General features: G+C 41.8%; 1 protein-coding gene across 6 annotated transcripts in view; it reads left to right on the top strand.

Annotated features, from left to right (window-relative positions):
• Positions 1-19655, top strand: part of TRAF5 (TNF receptor associated factor 5) — a 105966-nt gene that overhangs the window by 51899 nt on the left and 34412 nt on the right. For 5 of the 6 annotated variants that reach the window (XM_033938122.1, XM_033938116.1, XM_033938119.1 and 2 more), the window contains exons 6-8: positions 5612-5689; positions 7885-7962; positions 15629-15721. In XM_033938122.1, the coding sequence (XP_033794013.1) occupies positions 5612-5689; positions 7885-7962; positions 15629-15721 (249 nt within the window). The remainder of the gene's footprint in view (positions 1-5611; positions 5690-7884; positions 7963-15628; positions 15722-19655) is intronic. The other variant, XM_033938121.1, reaches the window with a different exon arrangement.

Here is a 19655-nt window from a genome sequence, read left to right on the forward strand (position 1 = left end):
CTTCAATTGAAAGGTCACTTTGGGCAGCCAAAAAACCTAGAGACTTGAAGAAAGCACAGTTGGTTTATTAGCATACGTATGCGACTCCTGAGCTCCAAGCTGGCTTCAGAAGTGCCGAAACCCGGGAGTTACAGAGATATTTATTCATTCTTCTGGCTAAACAACTGAATTCTAGAAAAAATTGTTCACGTGTTACTTTTCTTAAAAATCATTGGTGCTAAGCTCACACTAGCAGGTCACTTATCTAGGCCCTGCAGTCTTTCTGTTACATGTCGTTTATGCTGAGATAGCCATAAGAAGCTAAAACACCTAGTGTCCTGCTACAACACCTAGTGCAGGCAGGCTAGAACATCAGATAAGTTAGGTCTGCAGCTAAACATAATTCAGCATTTTATTAAAGAGAAAACTTAGTTCAGCACTTAGGAAAACCAGTCCCAGACTCCTTCACAATATCATCCAAAGACAAAATATAACAGAGGAACCAGATCAAATTCAAAAGAAGTAGCTCAAAAATGAGCATCTACAAAGTTTTCAGGAACTTCTTAAAGCTGCAGTGCTCAGTACATAGTCTCAGTTGACCAGTAAGCTTGTTCCGAAGAGACATGCCCGCAAGCGAGAACATTTTTAATTTCGTTGCCACATATCTTACATTCTCAGTTGTCTGAGCTACTAATCTCATGCTCCCCTCAGATCGCAGTGCTCTGTTTGGTCTATAAACCTCCCAGAGAAACTGAAACCAATAGGGTGCAGATTGATACATGATCTGTTGCACCAAAGATAACACTTTGAACTGGATTCTTTGTTCAATCAGCAGCCAATGAAGGCTTTTCAATATGGAGGTTATATGTAGTGTTCTTATAGAAAAGGAAAATGGATTTCTTTAATATGTCATCCTACCCAAATCAAAATATAGTATGTCATGGATGTTACAAGAAAACTTTAGAAATACATAAACTGCCTAAATTAGCCTAACTTGGATGTTTCGATTCTAGATGTTAGGGTTAAAATACAAAAACTGTTTTTTATATTCTATTTTTTTCTAAGCACCTAATTTATTTTAGGTAAAGGGCAGGCGTAACATAATTAAAGATGATCAGATCATAGGACCTCCTATAATCTATATATTATTTCAGGTCCACATCCTGATTCTAAGTTGTAATCACCTACGCCTGTCCCACCTCACCTGTTTCGTGTAACAAACTTCAAAAATACCTATTGCAGGTGTGTACTTAATAAATAATATAACAATGAAAAATATTCAAAAAATATATATCTCTCTTAGCTCAAAATCAAAAAAGTGTGTAGATTCAAACCATCAGGCCATATTATGAATAGAGAAAGCAACACTTATCTTAGGTGGTATGACCCATGAACCAGCGCTGGGTAGATGTATTACTCCAAATGCCAGTTTAACCCTCATGGGAACAGATAACATCTAGAATCGAAACATCCAAGTTAACCTAATTTAGACAGTTTAATGTATTTCTAAAGTTTTCTTGTAACAGGTAGTGGCAGGTTACAGTTGTCTGTGCAGCAGTTAGGAGTTCAATAACTGGTTTTTGCACCTCTATGAAGATTACTCTGACTCCGGCTGTAATACAATCTTAGGGGCATTTTCAAAACAAAAAATGTCGAAAAAAATGTCTAAATTGGCACTTGGACGTTTTTCATGCAAAATGCCCAAGTGCCAACTTTAGATCCACATACATCAGACATCTTGAAGGACGTTCACCTCCAGGACATCTTAACTCATAAATGGGCGTGTCAGAGGTATGTTTTGGGCAAGCTTTGTGCCAACTTGGACGTCTTCTGGCGATAATCAAATCTTTTGTAAGATGTCCTGCATGGAACTTAGATATTCTGACCTTGATCTAGTTTAGAAGCATCTAAGTGCCAAAAAGGTACCCAAACTGACTGGATGACCATTGGATGCATGAAGGTATGACCCCTGCACTCCCCCAGTGGTTACTGACCCCCTCCCACCACCTCCCCAAATATCTAAATGAAACAGTAAATAACTGAGTCTAGAACAGCGACTCCTGATATTGGAAAGCCAAGTAGAATTCCACATAGGTGTCTTAAGTGGCCAAGATGGGTGGGCTAGTGAACCTAGAAGGAAGGAGCCAGACCCATAAGCCACTCTAACCACAACATTTATGATGGAAAATATGAACCCATCAAACCCTACTATACTGCCTGCAGCCAGGGCTATTGGGGTGGTAGCCAGGTGGTTATAGTAGGTTTTGGATGGCTCAGCATAAATTATAAGTGATATGTATATCTGGGGCTCTTTATGTGAAGTTCACAGCACTAAATGGGACTGATTTGGACGTTTCTAACTTGACTGTTTTTGTGGTCAAAAATGGTAAATAAATTTTGATGTTCTGGTGGCCAAAACGTCCAAGTAGGCAATTTTAAAAAAAAAATTTATTTGGACGTTTCTTTGAAAATGGACGTTTCTCTGCTTCTGACTTTGGACGTCTTGTGGGAGACATCCAAAGTTGGACTTAGACATCCTATCGAAAATGGCCCTTCATGTAATTTCACTGCTGACTTAAGAGGCTGATTGTTCTTGCTGGTCATTGTATTGACTTGTTATAGCTATCAATATGAGTCAAGAAAAAATACCCCTTTTTTAATGTAGTCAGAGATTAATATCAGATATCTTTATTAGAGGTAATTGAAACCAGTTGTTAACATACAGGATATGTTTATTTCCAGTTTCCCTTTTCTTGAGATAGGGTGTGTAGAGGGGTTTCAGGAGGGAGTGCATTTATAAGTGATAGTCCCCAATTGTGGGATGACAATGAGTAATGAGGAACGGGCGAGTTCATGGGGGAGGGTTGGAGGGTGGTTATTGGCGGTGTTGGGTGGGGAGAAATTTTTAAGGGTTTTAAAGTTGGAGGCAGCTCTCAGGGGTATGTGTTCGTAGGTAGGTTTTGGAAAAATGGACAGTGGATATGGCAGAATTGTAGAGATAGGGACCTCTTTTTGACAATGCTTTTACTTTGGAGCAGATTAGTCAGGGGGACTGGTATAATCCTATCCTCACCTCACTTAGCTATTGCAGTGACGATCCATAGCCAGAGACACAGATTGTGGCTCCCTCCAAAACTCAGCTGACATCAGTCCCAAGTCTGGCTAGCAAGTATCACCATTATTTGCTGGCTAAAATGTTCCCCTTTCTGGTGGTGTGAGTGCTATGTGCGGCACCCCGGAAGTGATGTCAGCGGGAGAGCCGATGGGGTCGCGAAGAGTACATTGTTGACCGCCGCAAACAACAACTTCAACTAGAGGTATGGGGAAGGGAGGGGGCGCACATATGGAGGGGACAAATGGGAAGAGGCGGGGGGGGGGGGGTGGAGAGGAGGAGAAGTGCTGGCACCCCTCACCAACATGGTGCCCGGGTTGGACCGCCCCCTCGTCCCCCGTTACTACGCCACTGTCTTCTACTAATCATTTCTATAGTTTTGCCAGATGCAAGCAGCACTGTACATTACATTAATCATGTTACATTACATTACATTAGGGACTTCTATTCCGCCTATACCTTGCAGTTCAAGGCGGATTACAAAAGAGCTAACTGGACATTTCCAGTGAAGTTACAACGGTTTTTTGGGGGGTTTTTTGGTTACAAGAGAGGAGAGGTAGCTGGATTAATTCAGGAAGAACTTTCAAATTGGATATTAAATTGACTGTACGTTACTGTGTGATATAACAAATATATTACAGTTAGAGTACAAATAAGATTATGTTACATTTCAGGGATCTGAATACTTGGTTGGTGTTTTGGGGAGGAAGAGATTATTTAAGTGGAGGTTTTGGGGGAGAGTTTAGCTAGGAGAAGGGGGAAGGGTTGGGTTAAGATATCTGGATAAATTTTTTGAAAAGTAGGATTTTGATTTCTTTTCAAAAAGTTTTGAAGTCGTCCGTTGCTGTCAACAGGTTGGAGATGGAGTGGTTGAGTTTTGCTGCTTGCGTCGCCAGAAGGTTATCAAACATCTTTTTGCGCTGAGTGCCCTTGAGTGGAGGGAAGGCAAAAGGGTTCGGAGTTCTTCTTTGTCTCCACAGAGCTTGCAGTCTAATCAGACAGACAAACCAGACAATTGGGGTAGGGAATTACAGAGGGAGTGACAAATTAGACATGAGCACTTTATGGGTGGATCGCAGTTAGGCGTTTGAAAGCAGCCTCTCAAAAGTGGGATTTTAGCTTGGATTTGAACACTGCCAGAGACAGAGCTTGACATACCAATTCAGGTAAGTTAAGAGAGACTTTACCCGACTGTCTCATGGCCCTTGAAGCCTCTTCTCTGATGTTTTTCCCTTCTTCACGTTCCCGTTTTGGGTTTTTCCCCCCCCCCCTCTCCACCTTCCCTTCTCCAAATCCTCCCTTTTACAGTACCTTCTCTTTCTCTGTCTGGCCGGCACCAAGTCCTTCTTTTCAGCTGCCAGAGGTTGGGAACTTATCTCCACTCTTGTGGCCGTGCCGATGTCTAAAACCAATGCATATGCATGGACATAAAAAGAGGTGGACGTGTCCTCCACCACCGATATCTTGCTGTTTTGTAAAATGTGCTGGAATCCCACCTGTCTGTAACAATCCAATAATTAGACCAAGAAAGCATGCGGACATACAATTTTGACTTACCAGAGCAGGTTTTACCATGAAGGTATCATCTTGCTGTGCTTTGTGTTGTCTGATTTTTATGTCAGCGTAAATAGAGCCGCCGTAACATCTTGCCTGTCTTAATCAGAGAAAACCAAAAAAACTCTGTGCAGTGACGATGTTCCAAAATGGACTTTATTTGAAAGTGTCAAAGTTCCAAAGGTACTCTGAAATCATCCACATAAAAATAGGTTATCCACATAAAAGCCTTAAAGGACCTAGTCCGCTAGGGATACAGGACCCAAACGGTCCGCGTTTCGACAAAAAGTCTTCTTCAGGGATCCCTGGGGAAGGTGAATACATGGGAAATAATTGTGTGGTGAACCGGAAGTGAGAACTCTCTTTAGGACCAGGACCTTATGTTCTGATCTCAGAAAGGGGGTGCTAGCTCCCAAAAGCTACCCAAGAAATGCATTTAGTCCAATAAAAGGGTACCACTTTTCTTTGGTGGGGGGAGGAGAATTTTAAAAAATGTTTTGCCCTTGCATTCAAGTGGATTAGCGTGGCAGCTACACTACATACTTTGATGTGGTGTTATTTTAGCTTCAGTCTGTTCTTTTGTTAACTGCTCATTTTCAATAAAGAAATTTGAACTTAAAATTGCCATTGAAATTCTTTATTTCAGCATCTCATGCAGAGTAGCTCAAGGAAGGAGAGATGCACTAGTTTTGCTGAATCACTTAGTTGATCTACTTGTAGAAAAGGCCAGCACTTGAGAAGCCAAGAGTGGAGAAACAGCTGGTTTTGGGGAGCTGGAAGAGTCATGAGGCAAAAGCAATGAGCCAATGGAGACTAGGTAACACTAAGTAACAGAGCAGAGAAAAACACCTAGGGGCAAATGCAGTTCTAGAAGATCAGATGATATAGGAAATCCTTCTCTGCCCAGGCCACTGTATGCTTCTTAGCTATAGAATACACAAGTAAATATCAAATCTTTGTTTTCAGAACCATGAGGAAAATTATTGTCCTGATTTTCCAGTGCCTTGTCCCAACCAGTGCTCTCAGATTCTTGCAAGAGATGAGGTAAGTCAGAATTGTGCACACATTTTTGAAGACCAGAACATGCAGTGTTTAATAATATCACCTAAAGATTGGCAGTCATTCACAGAAAAGGAGTTCAACACTTTGGCTAGATTAGACAACCTGCTTTAGATTCCTACTAGACTTATGCAGTGCTGTATATTAAACATGTAAGAGACGGTCCCTGCTCAACAGAGCTTACATTGTATTCATGACAGACGATCAGGAACAATAAGGAGTTATTTAGTGTGGGAATGATTAAAACAACCTCGGTATTGAGCAGGTGAATAGGGAATTAATGTTACCATGTTTCCCCAAAATTAAGACAGTATCTTATATTAATTTTGGGTCCAAAAAAATGCACTAGGGCTTATTTTCGGGGATGTCTTATTTTTTTTCATGTACAACGATCATCTCTCCCTTCCTCTCCTCTACCCCAATTATTCCTCTTTTCTTTCTTCCCCCCTTCCCAAATGCAGCATCTTTCCTTCCCTCCCACCCATCCCCCTGCTTAGCATCTTTCCATCCCTTCCTCCAATCCCCCTGCACAGCAGAACCCCACTGACCTTCTCACCTCGAGACCGACATACTTTCATTCCAAACATCAGCGGCGGCAGCACCCTGAACAGGCTGCTTCTCAGCCTTCCCCGCCAGGGCCTTCCCTGTGCCATGTCATTGATGATGGGAGGGAGAGATGTAAAGATGCTGCACATGGGGGGGGGGGTGGAGAAAGCACTGCTGCCAGCAAATCGGGATGGAGTTGGGGAGCGTCGTGCAGAACAGTCCTAGCCCCAGAACTAAAAGGACGCTAAGAATAGAGCTCCTCTATGAACCCTTGAAAAAGCCCTTGTGGGTTAAACGGGTCCTGTCAGGGCATGCTAGAGGCACTGCATTAAAGGATAAGTAAAAAATATGTATGGGAAGGGCCTGCAGCCGGTTTCAGTTTGCTGCCGCCGCTGCTGCTTCAGGAAAGTAGCAGCAACACATGATGAAGAACGATACCAAAGGGATGCTGGTCCCGACTCCCCTGGCTGTGTGGTGCGGCTGAACGGCAGCTTAGCCTCCTGCTAAAAGATGCGTGGCCACGCAGCTTAGAGGGAACATTGCATAAGGTTACCATCTGGAGGATGATTTGAGATATCCAGGTTATACTTCCATTGCTTTCAATGGAAGTAAAACCCGGATGTCTCAATCTGTCCTCCTTTTCCTGGAGCCATATGTCAACCCTGGCACACGGAGCCCAGGTGTTCTATCAAGATGCTGTTATCACTGGCTTTTTTGATTATTAGCAATTTTCAGTATATATTGAAAAAGATAATATAAAGGTCACATGGAGCTGCAGTCAGAACTGAACCTAGTTCCTCAGCCCTCTGCTTTTGCAAATGGACTTATTATTAACCTAGCCCAGGGGTGTCAAAGTCCCTCCTCAAGAGCCGCAATCCAATCGGGTTTTCAGGATTTCCCCAATAAATATGTATGAGATCTATTAGAATACAATGAAAGCAGAGGGCCTCTGGGTGGACCACTGGTCTGACTCAGCAGCGGCAATTCTTATGTATCCAACAAGACACTTACAAGAGAAGTGAAGGAAAAAGGAAGCTCCTATATTTCATGTTTAATTCCTGCTCAATACAAGGCACTAGCTTACTTGAGCATTTAAAAATGTCCTTGACAAATGTTAGGGAGACATTCCTTGATCTTGTTCATCTGAAAGCATCCAGGCAAAAGCTCACACTGTTACCTTGTCATTTTTGTCTGACATATTTTTTATGATTGAAACAACAGGATGTTGTGGTAACTTTAGTTAGCTTTCTTACTTGCAAATGGTAGATAAGAAACTATCAAAACAATGTACATTGGTACAGTAGGAATTTCTCTGTCCCTGAGGGCTCAGTGTCACATCATATCACTTTTCCTTGCAAGATACAGCGGCTTTATAGCTACTAATCTCATGCTCCCCTCAGATCGCAGTGCTCTGTTCGGTCTATAAACCTCCCAGAGAAACAAACCAATAGGGTGCAGATTGACACATAATCTGTTGTATCTATAAAGCCGCTGAAGGTCTTTTAGCAGCAGATGAGTATTCAGAAACTTATTTTTAAGCATGGTTTGAGCTCCGTGGTATGCCTTATCTGAAATCACTGTAGAAATATACACATGCTTATCAATGAACTGATTATGAGTTTCTGTCTTCACAGATTGAGGATCATCTTTCTTCTATGTGTACTGAGGCAGAGCTGGAATGTCCCTTTAAAGAATATGGCTGTCTTGTAAAGGTATTATTTACTGCAGAATAAGAACCTAAGCATTGCTATACTGGGACAGACTGAAGGTCCATTAAGCCCAGTATCCTTTTTCCAACAGTGGCCAGTCCAAGTTCAACTACCTGAAAGATCCCAGAAGAGTAAAGCAGATTTTATGCTACTTATCCTAGAAATAAACAGTAGATTTTTCCAAGTCTATCTTGTGGGTTTTCTTATAGGAAATTGGCAAAATCTTTTTTTAAACCCTGCTAAGCTAACTGCTTTTACTACATTTTCTGGCAACAAATTCCAGAGTTTAATTACATGTTTGGTGAGAATCACTTTTTTTTTTTCAAGCACACTGAATTGAGTATTCCCGTCTTTTCTGCTAACACGTCCTAAGCACAGAATGAGAAAAAAGCCTTTGTGAGACTGGAGCTCCCAGCTGGAGGATTAGAGTTATACAGTCAGGTTTGATTCTGTACTAACTAGGATTTGTCTGGTTAAACTAATCCAGCATAAAGAATCAGATATAGGTTTGGGAACTGTAACATATGAAATCTCAGAATTACTTGTATCAGTATCATCAACAATGTAAGTTGGCAGAAATGAGTTTTTAAAAGTTTATAAACAATAGAAAAAATGTAAGTTGGTAATTGTTGAGCATTAGAAGGTGGGTGTGATCAAGGTTCCACATTAGAAGTCACCACCCTGGAAAATGATCTAGATGTAATAGTTGATATGTTGAACCCTCTGCAGCAGCGGCTAAGAAAGCAGATAGAATATTAGGAATTAGATTCAAGATGGCCGCGTGTCGATGAGAGCGTGTGAGACGCTGCCAGAGATTCTAACGGATAAACTTTTACCTGGTGCCGTTTCGATGCCGAAGAGGAGAGGGAAAGGCGCTTCTGGAGCCTCGAGGCGCCTGGAGTCTTCTCTTCAGATGTCTATGGAGGATTTTTTGCAGCGTCTGAACCAGGAGGCAGCAGTTGCATCGGGGAGTCGCCCGCTGGAATCGCCGGGGAGGAGTGAGGTCGCAGCAAGCTTCCCTGGGCTGGAGTCGACTCTGAGCCCCGATGCTAGAACCCCGCCCCCTCAGCCGCAGCGTGCTAGCTCTCCACGGGAGAGTAGCCAGCCCGAGGAGGCAGACTTCGTTTCCCGGGAGGCTGGAATGGGCGAAGCACCGGAAGAAGACGTGACTGCGGTGAGAACAACAAGGGGATTTGAAATGGAGCAAGGTTTTCAGAGAGAGAAGACTGCCACTGTTGTGGAAGCTGGTACAATGCAAGCAAGTATTTTCTCTGTTCCTAAACCCATGAATGTTACCCTAGACTCAATTTGGGACTTGGTAATTACTCTGGGACAAACATTGTCACCACAAATTAAAGTATTAGAAGAGAAATATTTAGAACAAAGAAATGAAATAAATGGACTTAAACAGGAAAATATATCGATGAAAAATAATGTGGAAAAAATAGATAAAAAGATAATTGAAGTAACTCAAATCCAAACGACACTGATTAAGGATAATCTTAACCTTAGGAGAAAGGTGGAAATGATGGAAAATAATATGCGATTGAATAATCTTAGATTTTTGAACTTTCCAAAGATCCCCTCTTTACCAGCAAAAGAAGTTTTGAAAAAGTACTTTTGTGAAGTTCTTAATGTTCCTAATGATGCCTTTCCTCCCTTTTCCAAAATTTATTATTTGCCAACATCAAAAAATTTGGAAGAACAGCGACCATCAGAACAACAAGGTCAGGGTGAACAAATGGATATAACATTATTATTGGAATCTTCAATGAGGGAGGTAGCTATTCCAGCTACCCTATTAGCTACGGTGGTTTTATCACCAGATAAAAATTGGATATTACAGCTTTACTTTAAGAACAGACATAAAGAATTTCTTGGACATAAAATTCAAATATTTCCAGATGTGACAAGGGAGTCTCAGAAACGAAGGAAGGAATTTTTGCTTCTTAAGCCTGGGGTCACTGCAATGGGGGCATCATTTCTTTTACGATATCCTTGCAAATGCATTGTAAAGTATAAATCTTGTAATTATATTTTCTTTGAGCCCTCTCAGTTGACAGGATTTCTCTCCAGGAAGGGCCTTGAAGGGGATAAAAAAGATCTCAATGTATAAATTTACTCTTGGTCCACTCTCATCTTACCGCCTAATTGCAATTTGAATTTATTATTTTTCTTTTAATAATTCTCACTCAGGAACATCTTGGATCTCAATTTAATTTTGGGACTTTAATTTTGATGAGTAAATAGTAAATTTGTCATATAATTGTTACTTCATTTGTTTTATATTATGTTGACTCAATCATATTCTGTACAAGAAGATTATTCTTGATAATATGTTCAAAATATAAATAAAGAATAATAAAAAAGAATATTAGGAATTATTAGGAAAGGAATGGAAAACAAAGATTAGAATGTTATAATGCCTTTATATCCCTCCATGGTGTGTCCGGCCTCGCATACTATGTGCAATTCTGGTCACCGCATATCAATAAAGATACAGCAGAATTAGAAAAGGTACAGAGAACAACGTGTAATTAAACTCTGGAATTCGTTGCCAGAGAATGTGGTAAAAGCTGCTAGCATAGCAGGATTTTAAAACAGTTTTGGATAATTTCCTAAAAGTACAATTCTTAAGCCATTATTAAGATGGACTAGGGAAAATCCACTACTTTTTAATAAGCAGCATAAAATCTGTTTTACGCATTTAGTATATTGCCGGGTATTTATGACATGGACTGGCCACTGTTAAGATACTGTTTTGCTTTTTTTTAAGTTCATAAAAATTTTATTAAATTTCGGTAACCTAACATGGAATATACAATACATATTATAAGAGGAAAAATGCGCTACAATGCTTCTTTAATAACATAATATATAAAGAAAAAGAAAAGAGAAAAAAAGAGAAATTAAGAATGAAGAAAGGAAATAAGCAAAACATGAAGACCTGAGAATAATACCAAAAGAATTGATAACACCTATATGTCATATTTATAGTGTACAGTGTTACTACTTCTAAAAAATACAAGGAAAGCAATAAATTATGTCTGAATCATGCAATTGCACACATTTTTACAAATATCCATTGTTCAGGAAACCCAAGGCTATGAAGAAATCAATGAGTAGTAGTGTAGGGCAATTTAGCAAATTCTAACAGTCGTTTAAACTTTTTCAAGGAGTGGGTCCTTTCAGCTGCAAGGTGCTCAAATTTAACAGTCATGCAGACTTTGTTCCACCACACAGCGTACTCCACCGTCTCCAAGTTTTTCCAGTTTGAAAGGATGAGCTTTATTGCTATAAGGATTAGTAGATGCATCAGGTTATCTGATTCCTTTGTTAGTGAAATTGAAGAGCCGTATTCTCCTGCAATAATGGCGGTGTATGACAATGGATAAGTCATAAGGCCATAAGCAATGCCTCCACTGGGTCAGACCTGAGGTCCATCGTGCCCAGCAGTCCGCTCACGCGGCGGCCCAACAGGTCCAGGATTTGTGCAGTAATCCTCTATCTATATCCCTCTATCCCCTTTTCCAGCAGGAAATTGTCCAAGCCTTTCTTGAACCCCAGTACAAGAAAGGATTACGTCCCTATTACGTCCTCTGGAAGCGCATTCCAGGTGTCCACCACATGTTGGGTAAAGAAGAACTTCCTAGCATTCGTTCTGAATCTGTCCCCTTTCAACTTTTCCGAATGCCCTCTTGTTCTCTTATTTTTCGAAAGTTTGAAGAATCTGTCCCCCTCTACTCTCTCTATGCCCTTCATGATTTTGTAAGTCTCTATCATATGCCCTCTAAGTCTCCTCTTCTCCAGGGAAAAGAGTCCCAGTTTCTCCAATCTCTCAGCGTGTGTAAAGTTTTCCATACCTTTTATCAGATGTGTTGCTCTCCTCTGAACCCTCTCGAGTAACACCATATCCTTCTTAAGGTACGGCGACCAATATTGGACGCAGTACTCCAGATGCGGACGCACCATCGCCCGATACAACGACAGGATAACTTCTTTCGTTCTGGTTGTAATACCCTTCTTGATTATACCTAGCATTCTATTTGCTCTCTTTGCGGCCGCTGCGCACTGTGCCGTCGGCTTCATTGTCATGTCCACCATTACCCCCAAGTCCCTTTCTTGAGTACTCTCCTTCAATAACATCCCTCCCATCGTATAGCTGTACCTCGGGTTTCTGCTTCCCACATGTAGTACTTTACATTTCTCAATGTTGAACTTCATCTGCCATCTCGTCGCCCATTCCCCTAGTTTGTTCAAGTCCCTTTGCAATTCTTCGCAGTCCTCTTTAGTCCGAGCTCCACTTGTAGTAGAGAGCAGATATCATCCCACACAGCAAATACAGTACTCCCCCGATATTCGCGGGGATTCCGTTCCAGGAACCTTCGCGATCTTGAAAAACCGCGAATACGGTTTTTCATGGGGGAGACTGGAGAGGGCAGCAGGAGAGAGCAGCCAGAGCGCCAGCGAGTGCAGGAAATCACTCGCTGTATGCTCCGACCACCTCTTCCTGCACTAAGTCGGACCTTACCAATCGGGAGCTGCCTGTCAAAGCAGCTCCTGATTGGATAAGGCCCGACTTAGTGCAGAAAGAGGCGAATGACCGGGACCACGAACCGCCGACCGCGAATGACCCGGGGAACACTGTACTGGTTTTAATGAACCTTTGGTCTGTCCCAGTATTACAAGGGTTATGTTCTTATGTAACATTTACTTAGTAAAAGGACACCTTAGTTTAATGTTTTTTCTTTAAAAATTTACTTACGTATTTGCTTAGTTTGTCCATCTTTGTATATATTGTTCATGAATCTTCCAACCTACAACAATTAAACTTTAAAGATAGATATAGAAGCTAGAAACAAGATAATATAGCGGTGAATCATTAATCTTTGCATCCACCAGTTTCTCAACTCATTCAACTAGCCATTTTAGTGGGTGCTAAACGCTAACGCGTCCATTATATCCTAGAAACATAGAAAAATGACGGCAGAAAAGGGCCAAAGCCCATCAAGTCTGCCCACTCCATTGACCCTTCTCTTTGATTTTGCTCACCACCCCCTGCCCTCACCTCATTAGAGATCCCACATGAATATCCCATTTATTTTTGAAATCTAATACGCTGTTGGCCTCAATCACCTGCCGTGGGAGTTCATTCCAATGATCGACCACCCTCTCAGTGAAGAAATACTTTCTGGAGTCTCCATGAAATTTCCCTCCCCTGATTTTCAGCGGATGCCCTCTGGTGGAAGAAGGTCCTATAAGACGGAAGATATCCTCTTCCACCTCGATACGACCCGTGATATATTTAAATGTCTCGATCATGTCCCCTCTCTCTCTTCGTTCTTCAAGTGAGTACAGCTGCAATTTATTCAGCCTTACTTCATACGGAAGATCTTTGAGCCCCGAGACCATCCTGGTGGCCATCCGCTGAACTGACTCCATTCTCAGCACATCTTTCCGGTAATGTGGTCTCCAGAATTGAACACAATATTCCAAATGAGGTCTCACCATGGATCTGTACAGTGGCATTATGACCTCTGGCATCCTGCTGATAAAACCTCTACGGATACAACCCATCATTTGCCTTGCCTTAGAGGAAGCCTTTTCCACCTGATTGGCAGTTTTCATGTCATCACTAATGATTACTCCTAAATCCCGTTCTTCCGTGGTCCTAACTAAGGTCTCACCATTTAACGTGTAAGTCCTGCACAGATTTCTTTTACCCAGGTGCATCACTTTGCATTTTTTTAGCATTGAAGTTAAGCTGCCAAGTCGATGACCATTGTTCTAATAGTAGTAGGTCCTGTGTCATATTGTCAGGCATAGTGCTTTTACCTACTATGTTGCACAGTTTGGCGTCGTCGGCGAACAATGATATTTTTCCTCTGATCCCTTGGGTCATATCACTTATGAATATGTTGAATAGAATTGGACCCAAGACCGAGCCCTGTGGTACTCCACTGGTCACATTCGATGTTTTGGATGGGGTACCATTTACCATCACTCTCTGAAGTCTACCGCTCAGCCAATCCTTAACCCATGCAACTAGTGTTTCCCCTAATCCCAGCGATTTCAACTTGTTCAATAACCTGCGGTGTGGGACGCTATCAAAAGCTTTGCTGAAGTCCAAATACACTACGTCCAGGGACTCCCCGGCATCCAGTTGTCTTGTTACCCAATCGAAGAAGCTAATCAGATTTGATTGGCAGGACCTGCCTTTGGTAAATCCATGTTGATGGGGATCACGTAGATCTTCTTTATCCAGGATTGTATCAAGTTTCTGTTTGATCAGTGTTTCCATGAGTTTGCATACTATGGATGTGAGACTTACCGGTCTGTAATTCGCCGTCTCTGTCCTGCAGCCCTTTTTGTGGAGTGGAATAACGTTAGCTGTTTTCCAGTCCTATGTTAGTGTTTAGCGGGCGCTAAAACGGCTAGCGTGTCTTAGTAAAAGGACCCCTTAGTTTATAAAATTAGAATTCCTGTGCATTGAAACTAAGGGGCGGTTCTACAAAAAGCATTACGTTTTGGGTTTAGCACACTATAGCAAAGGAGTTTAACACACGGCAAGTCCAAAACTAACGCTGCATCAAGAAAGAGCATTCCCGCTATTGTTTATTGTAAATTGTACATTAACATTCAGATTACATTACATTACATTAATGACTTCTATTCCGCTTGTACCTTGCAGTTCTAGGCGGATTACATCTAAAGATAACTGGACATTTCCAGGATGAGGGATACAATTAAATACATTGGGCCTATTACATCAAGAAGATAGTTAGACGTTTCAGGAAGATGAATACAATTAAGAGCGTTAGGTCTGAAATAATTTTGAAGGGAGGATAGTGGGAGGGGGAGAGAGGAGAAAAGAAAAAGGGGTTAGTACATTTGGATGAATTTCTTAAATAGCAGGGTTTTGATTTCTTTTCGGAAAGCTTTGATGTCAGTTGATGCTGTCAGTAAGTTGGTGATTGAGGGGTCCAATTTAGCTGCCAGATTAAGGTGCGAACCTGCTCCCAGCTATCATAGAAGCACTTAGGGCTCCTTTTACTAAGCTGCGATAGCGTTTTTAGCACGTGCTAAACCCTCGCTACACGGCTCAATGCTGGCGTTAGTGTCTAGCGTGCGCGGCAATTCTGCGTGCGCTAAGCGCATGCTAAAACCGCTATTGCAGCTTAGTAAAAGCAGCCATTAGAGCCTTCAATTTAGGAGGTGTTAAGTGGACCCCAGTTAATTCTGTGTTAGCCAGTTAGTAAGTGTGTAATGCACTCGCTGGCTAACATGCCTATGCCACACCCCCTGACAGAAAAATTCTGAAATATTCAGTAATGCATGGTGTGATGCAGTGGTCCCTAACTCTGTCCTGGAGGACCACTGGGCCAATCAGGTTTTCAGGCTAGCCCTAATGAATATACATGGAGCAGATTTGCATGCCTGGCACCTCCATTATAAGCAGATCTCTCTCATGCATATTCATTAGGGCTAGCTTGAAAACCCGATTGGCCCGGTGGTCCTCCAGGACAGGGTTGGGGACCTCAAAAACCCTTCAGTGTGGTCACGTAGTAGCTGGATTCCACACATCCTTTCGTAGAAGGGCCCCCAAGAATGTCTGATTTTACATAATATACTACTCTAATCATCTGGTTAAACATCTCCCTTCACCCAGGACAAAAGGAAAAAGATCCAAGAACATGAAAATGATTCACTGAGGGATCACTTGCTTCTGGTTTTGAACAGGAATAGCAGGTTAGAAGAACAGGTAAGACACTGTTGCCATTGTTCTTGTTATGTGTTTAGCATGCCCAGCAGACACTTTGCAGACTCATAAGCAGGACTGAGGACTGGATTCTCAAAACTTACCATTCCTTTAACGATGGTTGCTAAACCAGTTCCAGCCGATTTAGCATGCCAGGATTTTACTGCCCGATTATCAGAATGGCTCATCGTGGTCTTCTCCGAGCTTCCTAGCAGACTCCAATTCTGCCATGCAAATGTAGTACTATAATTTATATGAATAGTGTGTTTAAAATAAATAAATAAATAAATAAATGAGCCACAGCCAGATTCACGCGCCTGAGACTCGCTTTTCACAGTACGAGCACTTCTGTTAAAGGTGTGTCTTAAGTGCACTTGTTGAAAGCCAATGATGGCACCTCCCCTCCCTTCCACTTGAAATAAAGGCTGCTTACTTTACCTCACTGGAGATCCATCATAAAGGAAAAACACAAGGCTTACATTGTATATTCCAAAGCAAATAACTTTTTATTCCAATAATAAGTATTAGAGCAGCATTTGGCAAATAAGAAATAAATCAGTTTGGACATATACAACGGAGAGAAGAAAAAAAACTCATACAAACAGAGTGCCAACATATTTCTGTAAGTATGGTACAGCTTCTCTAAAGAAACTCTGCCAAAGCGTGGGAGTTTTATACAGAAAGTTTCTTTGTCTGGCAAGACCATCACCTGGCTGTGATTATGTACCACCCTATTGGAGCAAATATGCTGCCTATCTAACCCTCACCCCAGTCCATGCCTCCATTCTTCCCTGGGGGGCCCTGGACAGGCATAGCTTCTGGAACTTTCTTCTTCTTGAAGTTTCCATTCTTCATACAGGTACATCAGTATCATTGCCTCAGCGCATTAGCCTGGCATTTCTTTATCAGTTCTTAGGTTCCTGGATGGAGTGTTCTGCTGACTTGCATTTCCTTTCAGCACTATTAAATTGCTCATTGTCTTTTCAGCACTGTTTTGTGTCCTTGAGAAGAACAGTCCGTTTTACACACTCACATGAGCCACATGTTAGCATCTCAGCATCTGAACTGAAACCAGTTTGTACAAGCCCGTGACTTCAGCAACTCCAGCAAAATGCAGGAATAGGTCTCACAACTTGTAAAAGTCTCCTGTCATCTATCTCACCCTCCATCCAATAGCACTGGCATGCCTATGATTGATACAACAACATAGTGTTTGCTGTTCTCCGCCCCTCCTATCCACCCATGCCATGCCTATGATATGTGTGCCAACGGTGTAGCTTTTCCTAGCACATGCTCACATTTACGCCTCTTCCCTTGGACTAATCTGCGCATGTGCTGATCACTGTCACCAGCAACTGATTTCATGTAAATCTGGTGACCCTCCGCGAACCTAATTTGCATGCACGGTTCTTTCAGAATGGCTCATCTTTTTTAAATCAGTAGACTTGCAGCTGCTATAGCGACCAGTTGAATTTTACTGGTGATATTAGAGAATCCAGTCATGAGTTTTGTTACATACCTGGACTGAAACTGAGGGGCAACAAGCCCAGGACAAATGTCAGGAAGTTCTGTTTCACCCAGCGAGTGGTGGACGCTTGGAATGCTCTCCCGGAAGAGGTTGTGATGGAGATCCCATTCTAGGATTCAAGGGCAAGTTGGATGCACACCTTCTTGCCAATCACATTGAGGAATACGGGTAAACAAAGTCTTCATCAGGGAACACCTAGCTTAGCCGCCGCATGTGCGGGTCACCGGACTAGATGGACCTATGGTCTGATCCGCTGAAGGCATTTCTTATGTTGTAAACCAGTTTGGCATTTGTTGTGAAAGATGGTTATGAAAGCAATTAACTAAAGATGATTAAAAGTATTAAGCCCTAATGTATGTGAAAAAGGCTTACCACAAAATACATTAAAGTGTTATGCATAATTTGCCAGTTTGCATGTGTAATCAAAAAGCTAGTACATGGTGGGAACTGTTTAACCGCAACTACCATCCAAATCGCTAATAAGAGGAGCGAGGCAAGAGCTAAGGGAAGGTTGAATGAGGTGAGGCAACTCAATACTGATTTTCAAAGAGCAGCCCGGAAAGACAAGAACAACTTCCTTGAATGCTCAATGCATGAACCTCGAAGAAGCCTATAAGAAGGGCTATACTAGGGAATTATTTGCCATTGAAACAAGTGGAAAAGCATTTCTGAGCACGCCAATCAACCATCAAGGACTGTGATGGGAATGAAATTAGCAATCAGCAGGACATCAAAAAGAGATGGAAAGAACATAAGAATAGCCTTATTGGGTCAGACCAATAGCCCATCAAGCCCAGTAGCCTGTTCTCACGATGGCCAATCCAAATCACAAGTACCTGGCCAAAACCCAGAGTAGTAGCATTCCTTGCTACCAATCCAGGGCAAGCAGAGGAAGAATTGTACATCAGCACCAGCACTGACTACCCTGAAGAGCTTGGGGTCAAGAGGAAGCAGAACCAGACCTATTGGAAAGTGAAGTGGATTGGACGCTGAGGCAGTTGCCAAATAACAAAGCACCTGGCATTGATGGAATCCCTGCAGAACTGCCCAAACCAGTCCCAAGACAACACTATGCTAGAAGATCTAGAGGAGGAGCTGCCCATGACCAAAGGACTGGAAAAGATCAGTTTTTATCCCACTGCTGAAGAAAGGTGATGACAGGGACTATATCAACTAAGAACAATTGCCCTGATCCCCCACGCCAGCAAGGTGCTTCTAAAGATCATCCAGAGGCGCTTGGGCAATATCTTTGATTGAGAACTTCCTGATGCTCAAGCCGGATTCTGTAAGGGCAGAGGAACCCATGATCATATTGCAAATGAGGTAAATCATAGAAAAGGCGCAGGAGTACCAGAAGAAGCTCTACCTATGCTTCATTGATTATACCATGGCTTTTGACTGTGTTGAGCATGACAAGCCTTGGGAAGCACTGAGTGTGATAGGATTCCCATCGCACCTGATCAGTTTAATCAGATCACTCCACTATGATTAAGAAGCTACAGTGCGAATCAGATATGGAGATACAGAATGGTTCAAGATCAAAAAGGGTACAAGACAAGGATGCATTCTCTCTCCTTTTCAACCTCTATGCAGAAGTAATGAGGAAGCTAGATTTAGATGATTCAAGTATTAGGGTGAAAATAGGCAGAAGAGCCATCAGCAATCTGAGATACGCAGATGATACTACTCTGCTGGCAGAGAGTGAGAACAACCTTAAGAAGTTGATCCTGAAGCTGAAAGAAGAAAGCGAGAAGATGGAACTTTACCTGCACATCAAGAAGACCAAAATCATGGCTACTGCCAAGAAGAAAGTCCACATAAAGATCAACAATGAAGAAATAGAAGTGGGTGACAGCTTTGTTTTCCTTGGGTCCCTCATTGATCACAGTGGCGGTTCGACAGCAGAGATCAAGCGTTGATTAGCACTGGGGCATGCAGCCATGGTGAGCATGGACTAAATATAGAAGTGCAAGGACGTCTCTCAGTCAAGTTTCAAGTTTAATAATAATTTGATTAATCACTTAATCTAAATTCTAAGCAATGTACATGATAATAAAATTACAAAATAAGGGGAATAATACAATAAATAAAAAGACTAAGACTAACAAGACTATTGACAAATTTGACTAACTAGGAACATAAGGGAGGAGATGGATGAGAATTACAATTTGTATAAAAGTTAAAAAAACAAATAAGGGAGATACATAAGGAGAGGGAAGATAAAAAAAAGTTACTTCAATAAAATTGTGGAAAGAAAAATAAAATTAGTTCAAAGACTATATGATTAGTTTACAAAGGCATCTTTAAAGAGAAAACTCTTTAGTTTACCTTTGAATTTTTCTATATTGGGTTCTTCCCTTAAATGGATAGGGAGAGAATTCCAAGCTTGGGGGGCCGTAACTGAAAAGA

Source organism: Geotrypetes seraphini, chromosome 3, assembly GCF_902459505.1.
Source record: "Geotrypetes seraphini chromosome 3, aGeoSer1.1, whole genome shotgun sequence".
Taxonomy (NCBI): domain Eukaryota; kingdom Metazoa; phylum Chordata; class Amphibia; order Gymnophiona; family Dermophiidae; genus Geotrypetes; species Geotrypetes seraphini.